This window comes from Nipponia nippon, unplaced genomic scaffold (assembly GCF_047370975.1).
Source record: "Nipponia nippon isolate SJK-2023a ecotype South Korea unplaced genomic scaffold, ASM4737097v1 scaffold_6, whole genome shotgun sequence".
Lineage (NCBI taxonomy): Eukaryota > Metazoa > Chordata > Aves > Pelecaniformes > Threskiornithidae > Nipponia > Nipponia nippon.
In genome coordinates, this window is record NW_028262380.1 from 28634039 (window position 1) to 28660650 (window position 26612).

The 26612-nt window shown below is 36.0% G+C and overlaps 1 protein-coding gene across 3 annotated transcripts in view; it reads right to left on the reverse strand.

Moving 5' to 3' along the window:
- GABRA2 (gamma-aminobutyric acid type A receptor subunit alpha2) overlaps window positions 1-26612 on the reverse strand; it is a 64819-nt gene that overhangs the window by 16436 nt on the left and 21771 nt on the right. For all 3 annotated transcript variants that reach the window (XM_087736426.1, XM_087736427.1, XM_087736425.1), the window contains exons 4-8: window positions 19096-19163; window positions 7986-8206; window positions 5507-5589; window positions 2425-2568; window positions 1469-1621 (exon numbers count right to left, since the gene is read on the reverse strand). In XM_087736426.1, coding sequence (XP_087592552.1) covers window positions 1469-1621; window positions 2425-2568; window positions 5507-5589; window positions 7986-8206; window positions 19096-19163 — 669 coding nt within the window. The remainder of the gene's footprint in view (window positions 1-1468; window positions 1622-2424; window positions 2569-5506; window positions 5590-7985; window positions 8207-19095; window positions 19164-26612) is intronic.

Consider the following 26612-nt stretch of genomic DNA (forward strand, 5'->3'; position numbering starts at 1 on the left):
ATGTCACTGGGTGGTGTGGTCCTGTTCTTGTGGCCATCCTACCCAGTTCCCTCAAGACATCCTGAAACAAGACACTGTTCATTATCCATATTATGCTAAACCCCCAGGAGAGTAAAGCAGCAGGCTGCCATGCAGGTATTACTTATTTCAAATAAAAACATAAATTAAACAAAAAAATAAATCAAGAACAAGAAAGAGGTATGCAGGAAGGGACACAACATTCCAGGAAAATTATCCTAGTGCCTTGTTACTGATGTAGTACCTTGTTACCAACGACACAGTAACCGAAAGTGCATTTTAGGAAGAGAATATGTGAGACTTTTTTTGGACAAACCAGTTACACTGTCCTGAATGTATAGAAGGGGGTACAGAAAAGGGCAAAGACAGAGATATAGAAGGATTTGACAATGCACTTGCAAGGCTGGAAAACAGGAATGTGCATTTTGATAAGCAGAAATGGACAAATTCACAGAAGATTTTGAAGAAAGAAAAAAAAAAATTCTGTCTGATAACTGCCTGGGAACACATGGTAGAATTCTGGTCCCACTAAAACCACTGACCCATTTCATCTGACTTCAATAAGGCTTATATTCAAACCTGCAATTTTCATGATGCTTTGTGTGGCATTTTCTCCACCAGGAGAGACAGTAAGTGCTTTTTTGTGGATCATACTTCATATGTATTTAAGTTTGGCCTATTTTTTGAAGAGTGCATGGTGTTTACTGATGACTAATCATAGGATTTTATGCAGCATTTATGATCACTGATTCCACACAGGCATTACTTTCTTTTTGTTGTGCTAGTCTCTTTTTCTTTAAAAGCAAACAAATTAAAAGAACTTTAAGTTACGCAAATAAGAAAGACATTTGTTACTTTGCTTTAATAAAGACGAGAGCAAAGCCTTATTGTAAGAGAACACCATTATTTTTCACTGCTGAAGCTGATCGCTGCCTTATAGTACACCCCAATTTGAATTAGTGAGAAAGTTTTGCCCAGACTCCAGAATAGGGTTTCTTTTAAAGAACTGCAGCTTGCAAAATTTAACACATTCAAATAATTCAACAAATTCAAATTTAATTTGCTTAATTTACAAATATATTTAGAAATGTGCTTATCTACTAAGTACCAAAATATTTGGATAATATCAAGGTAAGACATTTCTGAAAATAATCTAAAAGTACTTTTTAAATAGAAACATTATCATCTTTTTCCATTCTGTGAAAACTTTTTCCTCTTAAAAGAGTCAAGGATACATGGACGTTTCTCTTGTATGTCCTAATTTCCAAAGACTTTGGCATTCTCAGGATATCTGTAAACTGCAGTTGAAAGCCATTTGGACTAGAAATATTATCACATTCTACAAACACACTAACTTGAATGAAAAAGGCCTTTACCAAACAGATTGCAGAAATGCTTCCTAACAGCTTCAGCTGTTGTAAACAAAGCTAATGCTACTCAGTATACTCACCAAAGACTGTCCTGGCAGGTACAGATTCTCTGTTTAGCCAGAATGACACTTGAGAGAGAATGACAGTCATGATACAGGGGAGGTAAGTCTGAATGACAAAATAACCAATTTTTCTCTTCAAGTGAAAATGAGCCGTCATTACTGTATATTCGCCTAGGTGCCACAAACAAACAAAATACAATGAAACAAAAGGTTATCATCTTAAGAAAGTCCATTTCTTTGGTAAAAGAAAGTTTGGTATGTTTATGTAAACCACATGTGATACGGTTAATTGCACAGAACGTATTTTGTAGTAGAAAGCACCCTACAGAATATAAGAAAGTTTTTGAGTACAACTACATCTTATTCCCACTGAGCTCCAGGAAAGATCAGTGTTCAGGAACTTAACAGGAACTCTTGTATGCCCTGACAAGAACTTCAGTCCTGCAGGCTTCTGCCCATAAGCAACTCTCTGCATCCACACAAAGGCACCCTGAGAACTTAATCTACAGTCAAAAGGCAATCATGGGGGTTCATCACAGCCTGGTACATGTAGGAACACAGTCTAGAGTCAGGTAGAATAATCCAGTGTGTAATGCCAAAAACATGATGGAAGGAAAAAATAGTTGAAACCTGCATTCTTCACCATTTAGTAGACAAAATTGTGATTTACCATAAGAAATTAAACAATTATCCCAGTCTTGGGTTACAAACATCAGGATTCAAGACTGAGCTCCAGATAGCATTAAAAAACAGTCACTGGGGACAAGTTCAGCTCTGCTATGACCAGTTACTTATTAACTTGAAAGAATCAGTAAAGGGCTGTTTTGTGTTACTTGTACCATACATTAATAGACTATGCCTAACATCTCACATTTTGCAACAGTTTTTTTCAGTAGCCTTCTGACATCACCAGCAATCCCTATGTTCTTCAGAGCCGAGTGAGTGCCTTTTTGTTCAAAACATCTTTTACTAACCTGTACTTGATTTAACTGTCTCTTTTCCAATTGTTTGGCCTAAAAGATCATACTGATTCAATCTTGAGCCATCTGGTGCCACCTGCACTGAATCTGAAGCATTATAAGTCCAAATGTATGTCACTTCTGAAGTTGTGTATGCATCTGTGGAAAATAAGATAAAATATTTTGTCAGCAATTTAAATTAAACAGCTTCCATCAAAACTCATAGAATTAGAAGAGCTACTTATTTTTCAAAAGAAAAAAACACCCTAAAAACTTAAAGTTATATGGTAAAGAATATGTTTGGCCATTTAAAATAGCTTTACTGTAAGGTAAATGTCTATTGCAGCATGGGAACAGGGCACTTATTTGTTATCTTATTAACCACAATTTACTGCTATTAAATTATAAACATCTCTTCTACACTGTTAAAAAACTTGTCAGAGATTAGATATTGTATGTATTCTAAAACTCTTGGTAAGCCAGATGAAAAGAACAACAATTTGCAATATTTAGGACACACAACATTTTTGAAAATTCATTCCTATATTGTTCTGACTTTCCATTGTCGCCACTCTCCACTTTGGGAGTGTATCACAAACATTTTATTATTAGCTGAAATTCATACCTAAATATGGGAAACCAGGTTCAGTGACAATATGGTTAACAAACTTGTAGTGGTTCTGTGCCTTGCCCTGTGTACCCTCTTAAATGTCACTCCTTGGCATCTTTTTGTGGGACACACTGACATTAAGCAGGCTGCTCTCTCAGTGCATTCATGATCAAATACACATTTGGCCTAGGGTCTGTCAAAATAAACTAGAATGAAAGCAAATCAGCACTGTATTTTAAATAGCATTAATGCCTCTCCAGTCAGTAAGAAAGAAAAAAATTGAGTATGTCCTGCAAGTTTTTCCAGTCTAATACACTACTAACAAATGGAGTATGAAAGGAAAAGGGTAAAGCACTGATGGAAGAAATTGTGTGTTCATTTTGATTGACTGAGACAAGTACATTTTAAGTCTTATACCATAACTGTAGTGAAGTGAAAAAGAAAAGCAACATTTCTGTTGGGCTGCAAACGTTTTCACTTGAGAAATCTCTGGAGGCCCAGAAAGAAGCTTCTTCATGCAATTAGCCATAAATTGCATGACTAACAAAATCTAGCAGGTGGGTAGCATATAGAGATTTTTAACACTTCCCTTCTATCTTTCCAGCTTCCCACAAGAAGACCTCTACTTTAATGCAAACCAGCAGTATTGCCAATTGCTGATTTGTCCCCATCCTTGCCACTGTTGGGTAGACTTTTTGATAAGCATAAAGAAAGGCAATCTATTAAACTACAGCTTCTCCAATACATTCAGTTTCGTTTTTCTCTTATTTATAAAAAAACCCTGAGACATTTGTACAGGCCGATGATCCTCCTAGCAATGCAAGATTAGCAGCATATGAAGAGCTGTGACAAATATGTACCACTGGCGGACTTGCCTCAGCTAAACCAAAATCCTCAGGATTCCTGCTTATTTTCACCACTATTCATCACTCAAATTCTATCCCAGAATAAAAGCTGAAAAATGTACAGTAGTCTAGATATGAGTTCTAGGTAAAGAAATAAAATGAGTGTGAAGCCATTCAAAATGAACAGAAATAAGAGTCCCCTGGATGTGCCAACAGGCTGGAGCACAGCTGACTACCGGCGAAATGAAAGACAGCTTTTCTAAAATCACATTGCTCACAGTTTGAATTCTCCTGTTTACTAGAAAACCAGAAACCATGGGCAGAGAACAAAGAACAAATTAGTAAGCAAAAAAACCCAACCAAACACTCGAGAGAAAAAAAAGGGAAAAAAAAAGGAACTGTTCACACAAAGTCTAATATACCTAGTCAGAAGGGTTTCCAACTTAGGAATGCAAATGAAGTTGTACTATAAAGTAGCCTCTTGGCCTGAGTATCAGTTTCATTATTATGGGGGTTTTCAGTTGTTTTGAGGCTATATACGAGTCTTTTTAACTCCCACACCTTATGAATCAAACATACCTTGCTGCGCACATATATGTAAATATTATTAGTCAGTAGCCGATTTTGGCTAACATCTCTGGTGTTAGTTAGTTAAGCTGTATTATGTATTACAAATATAATACTTGGGGGCAAAAAAGGCTCCATGATACAAATATTATGAATTCTAATGATCTTTTATCTCCACAGCTAAGATTTCCCTCTAGTGTGGAAACATCATCAGAAACACAGGCTTGGTTTAATTTGCTCCACACTCAAAGGCAAAGGGATATGTCAAGGTTATGGAGAATGTGCACAGTGCTCTGGCAATGTTCACCTAGTTAATGATGTCCTCAGTGGCAGCATAACACCTGTTTTGTAACTTGTGGTGGCTGCAATTAATGTAAAATCAGCCAGAACTTAAAGATATTAATTGGTTTCCTCAAAAAAAGCATTCTCTTTCCTGAGCCCAGCAGAGAACATAGGCTGCAGCCAAAGAAAAAAAGAAAACCTTTTAGTGTACAAAATCCAGGAAATACATATAATGTGATCCTAATTCATGAAGAAGAATAAAGGCTGTAATATAGGCAAATGAAGTTAGGCTGCTGTTAAAACAATACTAGTGAGATCAAAGTCCACCTGTCTATAACATGCAGATGCGCTAATGAGTGAAATTTTTTATCACAAGAAGCCATTTGTTGTAGCCGTCATTGACTAAGAACGTAAAACCAAATATCATTAACAATAAAGAGAAAATAAATGTTTTAATAAATGAAAACAAACATTCTTTGAAGTCTTTAATCTGCTCTTCATTAATACTACACTGGCTACATGCACCCAGGTCTGCATTCATCGGTATGGTTTGCACGCTGGAATAAAAGTAGATCAGTGCAGTGCTGAATTAGGTGCATAGTGTTTATTGTTAACTGGAGTCAAGAAAGCTTTAAAATACCTTAGAAGACACAACACTGAATAGAGAAAAAAGATTTTGATGTGTCAGGTTACAAATTTTTTAAAAAGTACCATCTTGTGTTTTAAACCTCTCATGTAACAACAATGTTAGATATTCACTAACCAAAGGCTATGCTTCTCATTATATACTTACAGCTGCCAAATTTCAGTGGGCATGAGTGAGCATCCATAGGGAAGTCCTCCAAGTGCATTGGACATTCAGCTTGGACTGTAAGCCTAAAAGGCAAAAGACCGCTATGCATTTAAGTCAGTTAGCAGGAGAAGAAAATCAATTCCACAGAAATGAACAGAGTTTATGCTGATTTAGGAGATGAAACTGAAATGTTATATTAAACTAATTAAAATTTAAATCAGCTCTTGCTTCTTCCCTTTTATGTGTTCCTTTGGAAGGCATTGACTTATCACATCAAAAACCTGAAAGAACTGACCTCAAAACTATGAGGAAAGGCCATTTAAATGAAAATATAAATTATGTAACTGCAGGTTGTTAAGAACAGTCATTTTCTTCTCATAATATTCTGAGGTACATGTGTGATTATATGGCTCTCAAAGGCTCATTACAAAAGCACATAAACTACAGTTAATCTGCCAAAGGACTGTGCTCCATAGTTTTCTGAATTTCTTTTTTTTTACAGTTTGAATGGAAGATGTAGAAAAAAACCTATCTGTGTTCTTTCAAAAGATTGCTGCTACTCATTCTCCATGTCACTTGTGATTATTATTTTTATATATGTATAAGCATGACAGTATGTTAACAATGCATTCACTTGTGCTCATTTTGTGAAAAAAAAAATCCTAGCAATATCCCAGTATCCAATATGGGGATTAATATGTTAAAAAATTATTTAAAACAGTTTGAAAAAAGTTTTTGACAGACTTTTCTTTCCCATTATTTTTAATTAAAAAAAAAAAAGGCTCTGTTTCTCCTTCCTATCCTGTAAGTCTCCTCTGGGTAGAGATTTTTTTCTGCATGTCTTCATTCCTCTTCATCCAGCCTCAAACATCAGCTACATCTTCCTGTACTCCTAGTGGTTCATAGTCATTGTATTCCCCACTATGTTCTCCCACCCTTCCACCCAAAAATATTCCATATTTCTATTCTCCCACTTCCCAGGAAAGTTTTTCTGAAGTCAAGGGGCAGAGAGAGAGAAGAATCAGCAAACAGCTGAAGGCAAAAGAAAGAACTGCATGAGCCTCTGATATAAATCACAGTATCATTTTAAATAGACACAGATAAAAATGGCTGTTTAAAATCTAGACAATGAAAACAGTTTATGCATTAATTTCATACCCTCAGAAGCAACATACTTACAAGTCATGAAAATGCTTAGTTAATTCTAGCTGACATGACCCATCGTATGTTTTAAAAAAAAATTCCTCATAATGGTTTCAAACAGTATTTCTTATTATTTATAGCATATGATTATAATACCTTCTGGAGGGAGAGAATTTCAGTCAGTTTATACAGGTACAAGTTCAAATATTGATTTGAGCTCAAGCAAAAATACTAAAAATGGGGGGTCTCAATTTATTTCCAGCAAACTTTTATGAACCCCTCCAACTATCACATCATTCAACATCATTAGCAGTCTACCCACCAACACTCAATACTACAAGGGTTTGAGTGTTGTACAGTAAATCAGGCTTAAGGGATGCTGGTATGGCTGCATGAAAAAAATTGCACAGTACATGTTTGCTTTACAGCTCACATTTTATATCTTACTTAGGCTGGGGAGTCTACATTCACATTGTATTCATTTTAAGTCTATATTCACAACAAATTTAATTTATTAAATATTCTCAAAGAAAGAGAAAGATACTAAGTCAGGGGTTTCTGGAAATTTGGATAAAAAATTTCCAAAAAACTCATATAGGTAGCATTATTGCAGAAAGAGTAATCAAAGAAGAAATCAGTCTTACAAAAATGCTGCTTACGCTTATGCATACATGATATTTGTAATTTTTCATAAATTATTTTCTAAGCAAATTGAATATATTTTACCAGCTAAATATTTATCTTAGCTGCTAATCATGCACAGGTTGCAAAAATTAAAACTCTAAGTAAAATATTGTAACTAGATATAAAGAAACAGTTATTACAGAGTAAGACATATTTTCCCTGTAGTTCTTGCTGGAAAGAGTTTGAGACCTTATTAACCCTTTCTTCTTCCTCTTTATTTTTTATTGCCACTGATCTTAATAATAAATTTGCTTAAGGGCTCACATGGTCAGTACAATGGGTGCAGTAACAAGCAAAAGTCATACACTATTTTAACCTTTCTAAGATGGAGTTGGTCAACTTTGAGTATTCTTAACAATTCTTACAGAGTGATTCCCATCTGAAGGTCTCAAAGCACTTTATGCAGGTAGTCAGTATCTTTTAATACATTATAGAGGTATGAGAACTGAAGAACATGTAGGAAAACTAATCTAACTCATAATCAGCCAACAGACTTGTAACAGAACTGGAAACAAAACATACATTTTCCTAGCTTTCTTTCTACTGGGATGGAATGAAACAAAGGAGAGTCCTCCTGGAACCTTATTTAATTGTTATCTGGAAAAATCACATTGAGAAATAGCTTGAGTAGACAACAGATGAAAAGACTTACCTCATGGTGTACAAGAGAGTCCCATCATCTTGGATTCGTAGAAGCTTGTTTGGCATTGTCATGTTATGAGCCACTGACTTCTTCCCATTGTGAAAAAATGTATCTGGGGTCCAGATTTTGCTGGCCATTAAGTTGTTCAATCGAAGAATGTTCATTGGGCCCTTAAACTTTAATCTCTCATCCTTCCATCTCTGACGGAAGAAAACATCTATTGTGTATTCCTGTAATGGAATAAAGAAATGCTTTTTTTTTGACACAATGAAACATTAATCTGCTTTTTGAGGGCCAAAACAGAAAAGCTCTGGTTGCAAAAATTCCCTTGGTAAATTTGTCAAGGAAGAACAACCATCAGACAAAATTGTATAATACTGAGAAAAATAAACAGGAAGTCAATTTATTAAGAGTATGACATTCTCCTTTGTGATTGCTAGCTTTTGTTTATCTATCGAACCCTTCCAAAATTTAGATTTCTGTACCTGATACACATAGTATGTGTGACAAGGATAATTTCAATAAACACAGCTATTTTACATTAAGAAGTAAGAAAAAAATACACAGAAGGATATTAAATAGTTCCTGCAGCAGATGCACCTGAAGGAGAGTAACCCAGCATTTCAAGAGCACAGAGAATGGCTGAGACCGGAAGGAAGGAAACAAGGCTACCCATATCTACTACCATATAATATATCCAGGCAGACTGATATAAGGAAGATTTTTACAAAGGGGAAAGTAAGGCTATGTAGTGGTATGGATTTTATTAACGAAAGTACATAGGTAGGGAACAATAGCTGATGATTAACAGGTGACACACACTGTCTGCTGAACTTTACTCTGATGCCTAAGCTTGGGAATGAAGCACAGAATGCCAGCGAAAACAGTGATGACCTAGTCCAGAAGCCTGTGTCACCCAGCACTGGGTATCCCAGCTGCTGGGTTTTGTTGCTGTTCTAAACAAACAAACAAAAAAGATACTGATTAAACATTGATAATGTAAATTCATGAACTAACTTCAAATTGGATCTGTAAATGGATTTAGTGGTTTGCTACTGTCAGCACAGCATATAAATTGGAAATGGAAGAGCTTAAAAAGTTTGTTGGAAGCAGACTGTATTCTGTGTATTGGCAAATGCTACCTTGGTGCAATTTCAGTTTTGTTGGACAGGTGCAAAATGGACCTGTGATTTCAAAATATTCGTACCTTACAACAGTCTGTACTATTGCAATTACTCTGCAAATGCTACAGTTTACGTAAACCATTTTCAAGTAAATTATCTTTGAATGGACAAGTCCTGATAAAATTCAACCAATATAAAATATTCAAGTGATTTCAATATAAAAGTGATTTCAAGGAACTTATCAGCCCCCATCACTTTCTGCTGGCTCCCTTGTGTGCTGATTAACAAGGCTTAAGTTTTTTCTCAGGCAATCATACGGTGGTACAAAAGAAGTGCTGAGTAGACAGTGAGAAGTGACAGCCCTTTTCAGCTCCTTTGGTCTGTGAGCCAAGGAGCTTTGAGGACCTTTTCCAAGTCAGGGCCAGAGGCTAAGACAAGCATGTGGAATAAAGGAAAGAGAATTCTGTTACCTGAAGGAGGATGGCAGGGGCAGGAGAGAAAGCAGTTGTCATTAGGAACTGTGACAGGTGCTTGGGGAGATCTTTTTGGAATGATGTAATGGGACACTTATAAATTAACCTGACAAAAACCACAAGTGCAATTTTTAGCTATATCAAGAGGGCTTACATTACTACAATACAATTTTGACATTTTTCTAATTAAAATTATAGTTACTCAAACAAATATTAAATAAAACTAACACTACAGTACACTGAAAATTAATTTGCTTGGGTTTCTTTAATGCCAGTTGCTATTACCTCTAATAATATTTTAGTAAATATATCTGTGAAATACAAAATTATGCACTTCTAAAACACGTATTTCTGTGACATTATACCTGATCTTTTACTGTGTCTCATCACTGCCAGAGACACTGCCTCATGACAAGTAATTTGCCCATTTCTCTATGATAGATCACATTCAATTGTCCTATTTTATTTGCTGATTTATATGTTGTTTTATTTGCTAAATATCGTGTGACTTAAAATCCCATTTACAAAATCCAAGTTATCTATCAGTTCAGTTGTAGACCAGAGAAAGTCACAAAACGCATACAATCATGGAGGATCAGGAGCAGCAGGAACAGTGTGCTTGAAGCAGGGGGAATATATGAAATCTAGCTAGAAATACCACGTAATTCAAGGAAAACAATTGCCCTAAAAGCCTTCTTGTGGTTTCTGTCTGAGGGGCTTTGCCAATAAATCATTCCTATGTATAAGATTGATGTTTGAGGTATAAAGAAGTGGAAAGAAGGGCCTGAGGGAGTAAGACTTTGAAATCCCACTGAAATTCAACAGAAGTGAGTGATAAGTCCTACAGGTTCATTTGACAAATATCCCTGCACATAAATGATTAGAATATAAATCTTAAATTTTTTTAATGTTTCCATCAATAAAGAATTTCAAAGGTCCCACTTCTTCACTGTCTTCCAAAATATATATAAAGAATTACAAGAGATATAAAACAGAAAAAAAGCAGGTGTGAAATGCTACTAAATCAAAACAGCAACATTTCAAAAAAACACATCTGATGTATGGCAACTGCTTAGGAAGTGAAATAAGCAGGACAGAATCTGAGCTGTAGCCTTGAAAGATCCCACTGATAAATCTCTGACTGATCCACAGGTAATTCTAATCTCTCCATCTGATCCATGCTGGAAATCTTTATTTGCAGAACATCCCATTTAGAAGATGTAATAAACCAAGGTTTGGTGTGAATGATCATGAACACCTTCTCCTTCCATTTACCACAATAGCAATAAAATCTCACATAGTTCTTAAATATCTTTCTATAGACCTCAGTGCATTTTTCAAAGGAAGTATTGGGATCTCAATTTTGTATGAAGGGAAACCAAGGCACAGAGACAAAATTCACTTGTCCCAGTCTATTTACAGAGTGATTATGAAAAGCAAAATACAATCCATGCCTTTTGCATTCCAATGCTATGTTCACCAATCCCATGTTCCCGCCTGAGTCAAATCTATTCTACTTATGATAATGAATATCCCTATGATGATTAGCATACAAACAAATGAAAAAACAGGAAACTATTAAAGTATTTTGAATATAATCAATGTGATAAAAAGTCAGCATTTATCAAAAGAAGCTACATAAAGATTTTGTGACTATTTCCTATTCTGTATATGTACCACTTTGTGGTAAATGCTGTGTAATATTTACTTTCCAAGCAAGACTAACATTCTGTTAGAAACACAAATCTGGACTCCAGAAAAAAATACTGAAATTAATACCAGATACTCGTTTCATACAATCTGCAGATATTCTCCTATATGAAAAAAAACCTGTGCTGTCTCTGGACGTTACCAAACCACTTTCCAGTATACAGTGCAGTATCTCCACAAAATCACAAGAGCATACTTCCAGGACAACAAAGGACTCCTGTGATCATTTCTAGGCAAGCAAATGCTTCCTACTGATTTGTGTCTGAAAGGGTGCTTTCACAGCTGGACTCTAGCACAGTACAATTAAACATAATCTTTCAAATATGTATTACACCAGCTTACATGAAATTTCAGATACAGATGATGAGATTCATACTACAGTGTTAAGAAGCACTTGAGCCTCTGCCAGTTGCATGGTCAGAAGAATAAAATGATGAAGGAATTTCATTCTTCTTTTAATATGCCGTTGTTGTGCATAACAGTATGCACAGTAAAAAAAGACATTAGTACCTCTGGGAGAAGCTTTAACTGACCTGAGTATAAGCAATCCCTCCCCACTACCTGGCAGTCTTCTCTTTTGCTAAGGCCAGATTTGTATGGGAAAAGTTCAAACAACAAAAAATGTACCCTCATCCTCTCAGCTAATGGTTGGCAGATTTTGGCAGTCTTTGTATCTGGAGTAAAGATGGAAGTGTTCCAAACATCTCAAAAATTGTGAGTGTCCATTAGCAAGCAGTATTGTTGTGGAGCAGACTAAACATTTTATTAATCGCCCTCTGGAACACGGCATTTTGTTTAGTGAATAGTTCAGGCCAGAATGCCTCATTCCCTACTTGTAAAGATTTTTCTCAGTCAATTCTCTAAAGAAAGTTTGGTTTTTTTCTTGACCACTGTTAAAGCCATTGACAGACATACACCATGAAAGCAAATTTTAAATACTGTAAAATATAAAACTTTAAAAAGGCAAATACAAAAAAATAAAAATAAGGCAAAATGGCACACATATCTTTTTATTTATTCCTTAAAGACAGTCAGAAATACTGTGCTTGATACATTGATGAGGTAAACACATAAGATTCATGGACCTAAATCTCACCTAGCTAATATAGAGGGTTCATATTAATATTTATTTTTATATTAGTATAATTTCTTAATTTTACTTCTTAAAAAGCACATTCTTGGTGTCATATCTACCTCAAGGCAATGTGTAATTTTTCTTTCAGTTTAGCTTAAAAACATTAACAATACTAGTATGCATCTAGTACTGTTGAATACTAACATGGTTGGTACGCAACTAAGTATCAAAACCGCTTCCAAGAAAACCAAGAAGGACTTTTAGACAGGAGACTCAAAAAAATGCAATTATTCAAAGCAAAATAATCTGCCCAGTATATACATTCTTGCTATAATCTGATATTTGTGGGTTTGATGAGTGCAAGTTTGTGATGGAACTTCTGCCAATTAATTTACCAAACTTCCTCACTAAGCATTTGGGTCTAGCTTTTGAGTGAATGCTGTAATTAGCTTTGCAGTGGAAGGATCAAATCATTAGTTTGTTGTCTTGGTCACTTCATTCTCTGCAGGATAGATTTATGCATGGTACAAATGGCATGCACAAGGGCTAACACACTACAATAGTCTGCAAAACCCCATGGTTCTTGAAGTACACCATTGTATGGCTTGACTTTATCTAGGCCTGTCTACCAGATTGGACAAACAATGTTTCTACCATCTTGATCTCACTTTCTATTTATCTCTTCTCTAAAAAAAAAAAAAATATTGCCTAACAATATCAGGACTGAAAGAGTTCAGGATGCAATTCTCCTCTCCCCAAAAACCCCTCAATGCTCCAATCACAAACACTGACTACTCAGGCTCTGAAAAAGTACTTCACTAGCTGTGTATCTAACATTAAATCTCACTGCAAGGATGTATAAACTGAGTCCATTTGTTCTTTTCCAAAACTTACTTTCCAATGTGTACAAAACACAGAACATAGAATGAAATAGCAGACAGTCAGAAATTCCTTTCAGGTCTTTGGGAGGTACGGATCTTATACACTGGTGAATAGAATTCTTCAAAATATTCTGAATAAACTCCCTTTTGAAAGAGGGTTGTGGTTTGAAACCGCACTGTTGGTTATTTTTTATCAAAACCCTTAACAGCCCTGTTAAACACTATCCCATCACTGCATTTCAAAGGAACATGTATTCATTTTTAAATACATAAGTAATGTCTACCAGATATATACAACCTTTAATACTATAAAGAATATGTGGTACAGTTCTAGGGAATTGTAGCATGATTTTCCTCTATTTGAAGAACTCATTTCAAGCCTTTTATTTCTGCTTCATCTGCCAACTTCAGTCACTTTTGTCTAAGCATTTAATCTAAACATGAAGTATTTGGAAAAAATCTGAAAAAATGTGTTTAACCAGTTTGAATGATAGTGTCTAGGGAAGAGAATGTCTTTCTATTAATATCCATTTATGAAAAGGACCTTCTCTGAATGATTTTCTCTCTCTTTCTTTCCGTAGACCTGATGTAGAATGAACTCTGAGTCTAAAATAAGCACTGAGGAGGGATAAGAGAGGAATGTGAAAGATACAAATAGGGATTACTTAGAAAGGAGACTACAGGATATTATTCACACTGCTGTCACTGAAAATACAAATACTTCTCATTACCCTTTTTTATTCAGACATGGAGAAAGAGCAACCCTGAAACACAATGGATGCCTGGTGCCAGGGATAGGAATCCAAACAAGAGGTACACTGAGAGCTAATGTCAGTGAAGGGCTTGGACACAGCCTCTGACAAATCGATCTCCAATACTGATCCACTTGGCAGGATGCTGCACAAGGGAACAAGCCTTCCCAACAGAATAAAAGGACAGAAATTCTGCAAGAGATCATTTGAGATATCCTCCTCAAAATTTCAGTCTATGGATTTAACTTGCAAAGGCAATGACCTGCGCCTATAATAAAAGGGAATAGAGCAACCAATTTATTGATTTTTCAGAAACATATCAATGATAAAAAGACATCCTAGATGCTCCCCAACACCCAAGAAAGCCAAGTGTATTTATCATTTCTGTTTGCCTTTTACTCTTTAGACTTCTGTTACTGAGTTAACATAAAAGCTACAGTAAAATAATTGCAGTTCTTTTTTTAATCTTTGTGAGAAAAATCATCTTGGTGCATTCCCTTATTCTGTCCTGACTTACATATCATACAACCCCTGTAAAGCTTCTCTCCAGTTAAGGAACCATAGCTAATAATTAGACTTTGAAACAGCTAAAAAAATAGTTTTATAAAAAAAAAAAATCTGAAATACAAAATGGAATGAGGAAATCTGAAAAATTGACAGAAAAAAAGAAATGCTGTTCCCAGTTCAGCTATTCTCTCTAAAGAACAATCCTCAGACAATCCTCAGTTGTAGTGAGAGATGCTGTAACAATCCTTTTGGTCATTTCTGGATTTGACCTTCAGCCTTCATTGAAAATTTCTGTTCTGGCTATATCTGAAAAATCAGAAATGCTTATTGAAAGTTTAATTGAAAACTGACAAGATGGAAGTGTGTGTAGCGATGAACTAGCTGGGTATGACCATCTCTACAGAGAAATGTTCATGTTTCTTGACTCTAGAGTGAAAAAACAGAGGTTTATCATCAAGAAACTAGGAAAAATTGTTGTGCACAAATAAATAAGGAAAAATAAAGATGTAACAACAGTAAAAAAAACTCCCTGAAGACAATGAAAAGCTAAGGTTGAAAGTTGAAACACAAAACTTTCAGAAAGCTCGTTAGTTTTAATATTCAAGCAAAACTGATTCCAGTCCTGCCACCTACTAACTGTGTGTTGTAGGAAAGCAGGAAAGATTGTTCCCAGTGACAATTAGAAAGGCTGCTCTGAGGCAACATTTGGCAAAATCTTGGAAAAGCTTTCTTCATAGCAGAGGTCATATAAAGGCTCTCAGTGCCTATATGCTCTGTCTTACATACAATAAATATTGCTTGAGGAGTAAATATGTTTCTCATTTATTATTTATAATTTTTTTTCCCTATCAAGAACATCAGGACTTATGACTATGTCGGAAATTTTAGAAGCCAAAGTGTCAGAAGAGCCTGGAAAGAAGGAAAGTCTTACTTAGTAAAAGAGGAGGAGAAAAAACTGTAAAAGTGCCATGCTTGCAGTGCTAAAATCAGAGTTAGCAGCATATATATTTATCAAGATACATCAATCTACTAGACTTCAAATGATTAATTTTGAAAAAACAGAGAAATAATCAGTTTTAATGTTTAAATTAAATGATTTCCATTTTGTTATCCTACAAATCATAATCCAACAAAAATTATCCTTCACCTCAGAATTTTTAAATATTAAATATTTTATTACAAATGTTTTAATTAGCCTCTTTAATCATTATTTAGCCTTATAACTCCTTAGAAAATTCACAAATGCTTTGTTTTTCAATTGTTCTGTTCAATGTTTGGTTTGTTTGTTTTTATAAACAATGTAGCTTTTCTTCTCTCAGGCTAATGTCAAAATAAATTTGTATCACTGATCTGGTTGGAAGTGTATAAGGCATAGCATCATAATAGTGAACTTAAACATTTCAGACAAATAACAGCTCAAAAAGACAGTACAGTGAAAGTAAAATCTGTTTAATCCCATGTTTTGGTTTGCCTTCCTTGATTCTCATTAGTTTGCAAAATGAAGTTGAAAATTCCTGTTGTATATTGGCATTTCCTTTGACATTAAATACTGTGGTTGACATACAATAGCTTTTTTATGACACAGCTAATATAGATACACCAATATTTTAGTCACAGCAGTTCACTTGAAGTGCAGTTTGCAACAGAGTTCTGGCCAAGAGTCAACAGATTCGGTAGCTGACTATTTTCGGCGGAACAGAGAGCAGCATCTTTTTAACTTAGTCAAAATGTTAATCCACAACAAGGATCAAGGATTTCTCCATAAGAAAAATCTCAGCCTCAGCTTTTACCTCCTAAATTTATCAGTGGCAACTTCAGCTAGCCTAAAATCAGTCAAAGATCAAATTCCCCTGGACTTAATTATTTTTTGGCAAAATTGTGATACTGTGAAGATGAATAAAAACCTACATTCGAGCAATCACACTGAGTCACAGATTGCACACGATACTATATTATCATTAATGGGAACTACTAAGTGCGGAAAACAGAAACCTCACAAATTGCTATCAATTCAACAACAAAGGTTAGAATGACATTTTACCAACTTTGTGAATCAACACTGCTATGCGACAACTGTGTCCTTAGCTCCGATCCACCCATCATTTTCTGTGTGCCACCTCCCTCTTCCATATTATAAACACATATTAATCATCTCCCATGGCAGTGAGTCCCCTTCCTATTTTCAACAGGCTTTTCTCCTAAGCACTGTTATTCTTCACAAGACGCTAACCAAGGGGGAAAAAACCCAAACTGGCAATTAGATAAGGCAAAGGGGTGCCGTCATACACCTGCTGACTTTTGTTGCCATGAAAAATTCCAGGGGAAGGAATCCTACCGGCAGCAATGACTATGAGAGTTTTGGGCAACAGCAGTGTCCAGCCTAAAAACCTGATGTGACTGAGGGCCTCACCACTCACATTGTGAAAGAAGAGGACTTCAGGGGCTGGCATGCAACCTTCCTGCAAAGATTTGAGATTCAGTTTGGGATTCTCTGGAGATTTAGGAGAACATGGGCAAGAGTCAAACTTATTCTTCCAATGAAACCTTTCAAGGAGGAAGCTTATAAAATGAGAATATTCCAGGCCCTCCAACATTTACAGAAGAAAATATCAGTAAACCCTCTATATAGTAGTTTACATTATCAATTCAGTAGTGCGATACATAAATGAAAGAGTACTCATTGTAAAAACTCTAATGTCACCTTCATGTTCAACAGACTATGTGATAGTTTGGAAGCTATTATTTCAAAACTCACATGTTGAAATTTTCTAATTGACTGCTCATACATTTCAAAATGATTTTATAATTATCACTGAATAAGCTAAATTAACCCTGAAACTTGTAGTAGTAAGTATTAAACTGCTCTTACTTACCTATCTACTTACCTGCAAATGGACCTACCCATTACAGTAACAGCTGCCGTTCTGATGCACTGCACTCTGTTTCGATTAACACCTCTTCACAGAGCTGTTAGAGCTGTAGCATCAAACGACCTGACCCCTTACTGTGTGGTCATATCTGTGCAAATGGACACCCAGAGTTCTCCACACATTTACACACTGATGTCAAAAGTGTTTCAGGAGCTAGGGATTAGGCTCAGGCAGCTTTTCATTGAATTCCCATTTAAGCACAGATGACTTACACAGCCTTGGGTAAGTCTGCTTGTGCCTCAGTACCACATCTTTAAAATTGGCTTAATATTATCTCCCCATTTCACAGAAATACTGTAAGTGTAAACATTGTGAAGTCATGAGATACTAGACTAACAAGGTCAAGATGTTCATATCACCTTCGTATAGAGCTGTGGATACTTGTTTTTTATAATTAGTAATAAAATAAGAATCATTTCAGAAACTTAACATTATTAGGAAAAACACCTCAAGACAATCAGTAACGTATACAGTGACAAAAAGAAAATAAATATCTGTTTTTCCTATGAAACAACTTTTCATGTGAAGCCTCAGTAATGTATTCATCACAGTCGAAACAAAGCTTGAAAACTGAAACTATCACACATAAAAAGCAAACACAAAAAAGCAGAATATATTCTCCAAAGCTATGACTACCTGTTAGTCAGTGAGCAAATAACTTTTAAAATGTACACCATACCATGAAATACTCAGTTTCATTGCAACCTAGCTTGTAACATCAGGATGTTTCCTGGTTTGTATGATGCATAACCTGAAAGTTTTCAGAAAATAAGTAAATATTGCTTGTTTTTAAAAATATTCATTTTTTAATACCTATAGATACACATAGGTAGTATTTTATGTGTTTCATATATAATCATGAATGTTCAAAACACTTCAAAAAACAATTTCTCGCAGGAAATAATTTCTTGCAGGAATGGCAAGGGCAGCTGAAGTAACTTTCAGATTATTCTTCCCTTCTTTCCTTTTAGAGATTTCCTTTAGAGATTTTATAGATTTAGAAATCCTCCATGAAGATTTTTCTCCCTGGTGCGACACTTTCTGCCTAATCTGTATACGATTTGCAGTGAACCTACAAAGGACCCCCTTGCCTCAGAGTTTTTTCCATTGCTGTTTTCTTGAAAAACTGTAATACAGAGCAACATTCTGACAGTTTCTTTCTTTTTAATGTCACTTATTTCCTTTAAATGGTTACTAAATAGTGCAAATTACGAAGGAGAGATCTGTAGAACACAATGGTGCTGATGACCCAACTTCCAAGCTACATCTTTCAAGAAGTTTAGTTTAGACTGACTCCAGTTGGGTCCCTTAGACTGTTGCAAACATTAAGTGTGGTCCTACAGTGCAACTTTCACTCTAGTTTCATCCAAGACGAATCCAGTGCATCCATCTCAAGACTGCTCCAGAATATAAACCAAAGTACAGTCAGTGGGGACGATCAGAAGATTCACTGGTCCAAACTAAACAGCTAATACAAGTGTACTTATTATGTAAGGTCTATAAACCAATTTCCATCTTTAGAACTACTGGGATTTGGCACTTCCTGACTTCAGTGAAATTATTCCCAATTTGTCCATAATAAGTAAAAGCAGAATACAAGTTTAAAGGAAGTTAATAGTATATGTCTTACACCATTTACCATATATGCAAAAGATTCAGAAACTCACCATATCAGTATCTGAAACAGGTCCAAAACTGGTCACATAGATGTTAGTGAAGACTTCAGTAATACTATCTGATATAAAAAGAAAAAACAAGCAGACATTTTACATTTATAGTACTTCTTCAAATTCTCTGTGCAATATTATGGGACATTTTGAACTACTTTCTGTCCTTATTTACTTCCCCTAACCAATATCCTGTTGTAAATACTAGGCGTCTCTACCCCATTTAACACAGAAGTTATCAGATGAGTTTGTCCTACTGAGTAGTTTGTTTCAGTTAAAGGACTATACAACCATCAGCCACTACACACATATTTCCCATTTCTCCACCAGGAAAAATAACCACACTGTCTTGGATTTCACACAGTAGTACAGTTCTCATCATAAAATGCCTTTGTTGTAGAGGTGTTATCTCTGCTGTTGCAGATCATTCCTGTTAAAGCCTTTCTAGTTCGAGGCTGTTTTCTTCATCCTGAAAATAGCTTTTTCAAAGCCAAAGGCAAGAAAAAACTTACAAAGCAATTACTGACTACACCAAATGTAACACTCAACGGCATCCTACTTTTTAATTGGGTATGTTTTTAAGTGGCACATATTTTAACATAACAGTTCTTTCCCTTGATACACAATGCTCCTGATACATTGTTGTGGTACTGCAAATACTATAAGAAAATGTTCTTCCTAATCATTGTAGTCAGACAGCCATGAAATCAGAATATTAAATATTGTACTGCAGGGGAAAATAATTGCTGAGTTTTCTATCTTCAGTTTTCAATTAGGCTCAAAATAGAATGATATTCACTAAGAGGGATAGCACACACTTGCAGGAAATTTCTTATAGCAGTTGCCAACTACTGTCTGCATTCAAGACAGTCAACACGAGGAATTCTCTGCCTTAAAGCCAGTTGCTGGCTGTAAAAGAAATATTTTAATACAACTAGCTTCAGTTTGACTCACCCCAGAATTTCCCATTCCTAAAAATAATACAACTGCCTGTTATATGAGTGATCCTGCTGTTATATTATGATTTCCATATTTAATCATCATTTAATATGGATAGTTAATATTTTCTATATTCCTAAAAGCTACCTTTTCACAAATATGCGGCACAGGCAGATTTTACTTTAACTGTATTGAGGCCAACAGTATAATCACTGCCCTCTGTTGGGAGAAATCAGCAGTGCTCACCCATGACTGCAGATGCTCTACCAGCCACCAGGCAAAGGCACGACTGATCTGTGAGCGCTGCATGGGGAGCAGTGTATTTTCAAACGGATGTAGCTGCACTCAAAGCAGATATGTGGTGATACAGTACTTTCAGAAAACTTCTGGAGCATGGGGGAGGCACATTCCTGCACTTTCATCTTTAAGGAAACTTGAATTTCCTTCTCCAGCCGAATGCTAGACGTTCTTATTAGAATACAGGACTTGTAAAGCCTTTCCTACCCAAAAGAATTTTTTTTTCCAGGATCGTCTCTTCTTTTTAAGCAAATAAATAAAGGCTGACACTTATTATGTGTCACTCTGGAAGTTCAAAAGCACACTTCCCCTGCACGTCCTGAGAGATGTTTATTTGTGTGATAGAGACTTCTGTAATCCCATATGCAGCATCCATACACAAGCTGAGTTGATTTCTACTCCAAACACCTTACAAACTAATTTTAAGTCAGTGGACAACCAGAGGTGCTGAGTCTGCACTGTTCTTAGTATTCAACAAGGATAAAGTATGGGTCTGGCTGAAATATACAGAAACCACAGGTACAGTTCAGAAGACTAGTGATTGCGTGTTGCCTGTGGGAGACTCTCCAGAAAAAAAAGATTATACTCTCCAAATGGTTACTTGGCACCGGCTGAGATGAAATGGAAAAGTGACAAGAGAGCTGCTCTTCAGGGGGTAAAACAGTGCTGCAGGGACTAACTGGAATTTGGCCTGTACTGTGAAATTTGGCCTGTACTGTTGAATTTGGCCTGTACTATAATGACAACACGAAATCTTAATTACAATTCCATGAAAACCACTGGTGTTACAAAAATGCGACTGACAATCAAGTATCCCGACAGCAGAGAACCAAGGCTAATTTCAATTATACTGGTATAATCTGAAGGAACCCTGCTACAGGCAACAAAGTCACTTGGCAGATCTTAACCTGGACACTGCCACCCCGCCAAACGGCTGGAAGCATGATCCTCTTGTAACCTCCCCCTATGGTTATCAGTTGTTTGCATCTGACATATCATTTGATATATGAGGCTGCTTCTCCTCAGGCGAGAGCCACGCCATAGCAGAGAGTGAAAGGAGTAGGTAGAATGTCTTGAAACAGGGTATGAAAGGGACAGGGGAAGCTGAAATGTTACAAGAGATGAGAAGACTGAAGGAAAAGGAAGGATAAGAAAACAGAACAAAGGAAGACAGGAAAAAAAGAAAGAGGAAAGTACACAAAAGAGGAACTGGCAGATTTTTATTTCTGCCTCCTAATTTCTCTCAAAATTCTGCATATTTTATAAGTTTCTCTTCATACCCTACATACAAGAAAACTGGTCCTTAAAGGGAAAAGAAGCTGAAATGTAATAAATCTTGAATTATTCCTGTTACCATGTTAGTGTTAGCAGCCTGAGCCTTGTGTCTGCTTCTTCTTTGTTACTTTACATAGTGTTACAATAGAGATTCCTCTGAATTACATATTTGAACTCAGGATTTCAGAATCAGTGTCTACAAAAAGAAAAAATGAATCCTCCTTTTATACAACAAATATTTTAGTTATTGCTTTGAAAGAATACATGCTTGTCAAATAAAGACTGTATTAAAACATACCACTTTGTCCCGCTAGTAACTTGCTGAAAACAATTCAGAGGCACAAAGCACAGTTTCAGATGGACTGTCTAATCACAATTCATCCAGCAGGCACCACAGTTACAGGCTTTTTATAACTCACATTCTGTCAAGAACAGCATAAGTCATCACACAGCCCGCTGGAGATTCAAACAGCTCTGGATCATTGGTGCTTGTGGAAAAGCCAAAGGAATGTACTCCACTAAAAAATGTTCAATGCAACATGTGTTCGTGTACAAATCTAGAGTCTATTTTTTTGAGAAAAATTAAGAACAAGTTTTTTTCCACTAGAATTAGAAAATCTTTTTCTTCAACTGACATGTAAACACATAACTAAAAGGACTAATTTTCAAAAGCGCTTACATCAATAGAGGCCTAGTGCTTCTGAAAAACAGTTTAGTTTTTAAAGAAGAACCCTCTGTTGGGAGGAGGGGTGGCTGACTCATTTATACTTGTGAGCTCTTAAGTTATTCTGGATCACTGCCTTTGAAGGTTAAACAAAGAAACAGGAACAGGAAAGGGTAAGGATATAGTTTCTATTTCTGATGCTTCTTTTAGGGGAAAAAATCTCAGGCAAAGAATACATGTAGATGCCATCATCACATGAAGTGCTCTGAAATTCAGCAAATGCTATTACAGCATCATATTTAACTTGCCTTGGTCATAAATGTTAAAAGAGAAGCCTTATCTGACTTAGCTTAGGCCAAGTTCTCAGAAGATGGAAGCCAAAGGTAAACTGACAAAAAAAGAGTCAAGAAAGTTAAGAATGAAGAGAGGAAGAAAAACACATCCTATGGAAGTAGTAAAAGCAACTATTAAGATCATGTTTCACATGGTTCTCAAGCACTGGTGTTTTCTGATTCCCTTTCCTTACTTGAACTGTCATGATATCAATACCGAAAAAAAAATCAAAAAGTAAGAAAAAGCAATAAATACACCAAATTGCAGAAGATTTACATATCACTACCTATCCTTAACTGGAAGCTTTACTGTGTGCTTTAATTACACTTAGGATTTTACAAACATTAATTATAATAACCTCTCTCTGAAGATAATAATTCTATTATCTTCATTTTTCTGTACTTGGGAAGCTCAGGCACAAGGATTAAATGAAGTGTAAGTAATGTGAAGTACAGATGTTTACCAAATCTGGCTTCTGCTGTCCAACATTAAGTATCCACAGGGGAAAAAGTCAACAATTAGACAAACATTAGAAGAGGAGTTCAGAGTTTAGTTAAGGGCTGTTATCAGTGCCTTTGTCCATTCCATTACGCCAGCTCTCCTGCTGCTGGGATACCTTTTCTGATCGTCTGAAGTCCTGCTGACTTGTTCCTCAGTAGAAGAGCTGGCTCAGCTGAAGTAGGCTGCTTGGCAGAGAATTTGTAGTAGCTGAAGTCTAAATCAATCACAGGTTGAGTAATGGAGATGGTCAGAAAAGTCAGATAGAAAGGTTCCTCATCAGCATTTACCAATTTGTCAAAACTGGAAATTTCCACAGAGGCAAATCAATTTTGAATGAGTTGCTTTGGACTGCTGCCTGCCAGGCAGTGTTCAAAACTTCTCTGCTTTCTTTCAAATGTCCCTTCTCATCTGCCTGCATCTCTGAAGGGGTATGCAGGCTTCCAGTGTCTGCAACATAGCATAGCTAGACATGCAGGGTTGGGCACACCTGAGAGCTCTCCCTTTCCTGGAGAACTCTGACGCAGGATTATCTTTCTTGAAATAAATTTTCTGAATATTTCTCAAATTTGAGAATGATCTGTGTTTTGTTCATTTCTTCTCTCACCAAAATACTCTACAATCCTTTCTTTGCAGAGGATAGAGACAAAACATGCATGGATCGTTCTAGGCATGTTTAAAAGAAGAGAAGAAAGGAGTGTGATCATTGCGAAGTCTTCAGAGTGGACCATCAACAAGGTTCCAGATGTTTGTTTGCATGACGCTGGCTATATTATCCTTTAATGTGTCAAGGCTATCTTCAGAAGAAAACAGGCTAGTAGATTGGGTTGGACTTTTTCTTTTTTTATTTTAATTTTCAGTCAATAAAACTGTAAATCCAGGGTTTGGGCAGCTAAAATAAAAGCCAATCTGCTTGAGGTAATCCAAAACCATCAAAATTATTCTTGGTGCGACAGAGCTTTTAAAATATACATACGCAGTTCTAATGCATAGCATGAAACAATTTCTTACAAACATTATTTTAAATGTAGAGTAAATAGTACCCAGGAGAACACTGCAAGGCTGTAACTGAAGGGCTGCTACAGCATGCAAAAAAAAAAAAAGTGAAAATAAAATACTGGTCTTTAATTATGTCAACAAAAAATAAAAAAGGAGGTCAAGTTGCAGTGCTGTGGGAGCCTTAACTGAGGATTTCTGAGTTTTTGTGGAAATTCTGTCAAAAGCTTGATGTTACTTTAATTATTTTGCTATAAAAATTATTTAACTGGAATTGACATTGTTCTGACATTGTAATATGGTCTCCAAGGGCATGCTTGGCAATGTTGCCCAAAGGCTTTGAAATTGTCATTCATAATACAAGTCTGGAATTGCACAGGTGAAACAGCCAGAATCTTAATCCATCAAACACTGTTCCAACTCAATGTGCTGCCCTTATCTGACAAGTTCCTTAGTGTGTCTGGTGACAGCTCAAGACACTCTCTGGCTGGCAGGGAACAGGGGTCAGAGGAGGTCATGCAACATGGAGCCGTAAGAGCAGAAAAATCCATAGGAATGCAGATATTTCAAAATACTGTTCTGCCATTTCTTCTTTATATTTGCTTTTGGTGCTTTATGTGACAGTTTTATCTATCCAGCTACTCATCATCTTCATTCATTATCCACTGTTAAATTACAACAGTTTCAAAGCCACATGTGCCTACATAAATACACTTCCAATTTGTAAATTGAAGCCAGCTGTGAGAAGAAACAAATTCACTTCCCTCCCTGACATCAGCACTTCACTTCCAATAGCCTCACTCTATCCTCAATCTATTGGTAAGACAATTTTGTAATATGAGCCATAAGTAAACTCTTTCAAATCTCCATCTTTAATGAAGCATATGTAGAGTAAGCTTACCAGTAAGACCTAGTAATACCTGGAAGTGTTACTGTTAGCAGTTGCTTTCTTGATTCATTTTGGTGTAAATAAGACCTGAATCGGGTGCTGTACTTGATTTCTCGTGGTGTTGACTGAAACAAGAATATATTCTGGAGACAATATTCTGGAGAAAGACACAGGAATTGAAAGCCAGTAGGCTAACAGACCCCAACTGATTTTCCTCTGAAGAGCTTGTATCTTTTAACAGACATTGTATCATATACTAAATAGACAGCTCCATGTAAAGACTATCAGAGACCCTCCAAAAGCCTATACAGAACTCACAAAGTTCAGCAACCCTGTAAAGCAATACCATACTCTTGAAATAAATACTATTATGTCATTTAGACTAACTGAATACCTGGTCCTGTGTATAAGGCCATTCTTGAATTGGATTTTTTATTTCAGAAAAGTAGTATTTATTATTCTGAAATTGAATATAGCTGGTCTGAAATAGCAGGAAAATATAAACTTGAGGGGGAATTTACTGTAATACAAAACCTCAGTTAAAAGTAAGTGTATCTTTAGAGATGAGTGAGACTTTTTGACCATTAAAAAACACACATGAACCTGGAAAAAAAATGTTTAGCTTAACTGGCAACATCCTTTTCTACTGTAGCAAAAAACATGACTTGGGAAAATATATTCAGATATGTTTTTAGCCAAGCTAATGTCTTTTTTAGGTGTAGGTTACGCACAAAATGTGCACAGAATGAAATGTAGGCATATCTGCAACTCAAACAATGTGATACATCTCCACAGTCGGGTAATTACTCAGATTTGTCCTGTATGTAAAAGACACTGCTGCAAACTGTAAGAGCACTGTTTCCAGCTAGCAAACAGAAAATTAAAAAGTTATCTCTGTGCTGAATGATACATTTACATGTTACTAAGATAATTTTCACATGCATATGACAGATTTGGGGTTTAACTCTCACTCAAAAAGAAGAAAAGAGTGCAGATCACATACACAAACATTATCTTTACTACATTTTTTTTTCCTCTCTCTCTACCAAGATACCTTTAATTTGCAAACCTTATTATTTCAGGCAACAAAATTAAACCATTTCCAAAGAATCCTATGAATGAAAAGCCTTGGATACAAGTGACATTTGAGGTGCAGTTTAAACTTTATTATAGGCTTCCTCTGCAAGTTTGAGAAAGTCACTCAAGGGTAGGGCTAACGACTGATTTTGGTGCCCAGTTATCTCTTTAAGTATATTGGACAAGCTCTGCAAAGTTATTTAAGCTCCAAGTTTCCACTTAAATCAATAAAAGTTAATCTGAATGTCTCTGTGGTCCAGATCATAATGACTAAATTCTGCACTTATATTTGTCTGAATCCCCTTTAGTCCCAAATTCCTGTCTAACATTGTCAGTACCTAAAATTCCCTGGCTGCTTATATTTTTACCTTAAGGCAAAACTATCCTGATGCTGCCAAGCAGCTTAAAGAACTGGCTCTCAACCAAGTCCCAATGAGTTCTTCAAACTATAAATAATTACAAATCTACTGGGCCAGAAAGACTTTGAGACAGAAAGCAAGAAAACAAGCAAGAGACTGAATCCACAGCCTAGCAGTACTCATGGGATGT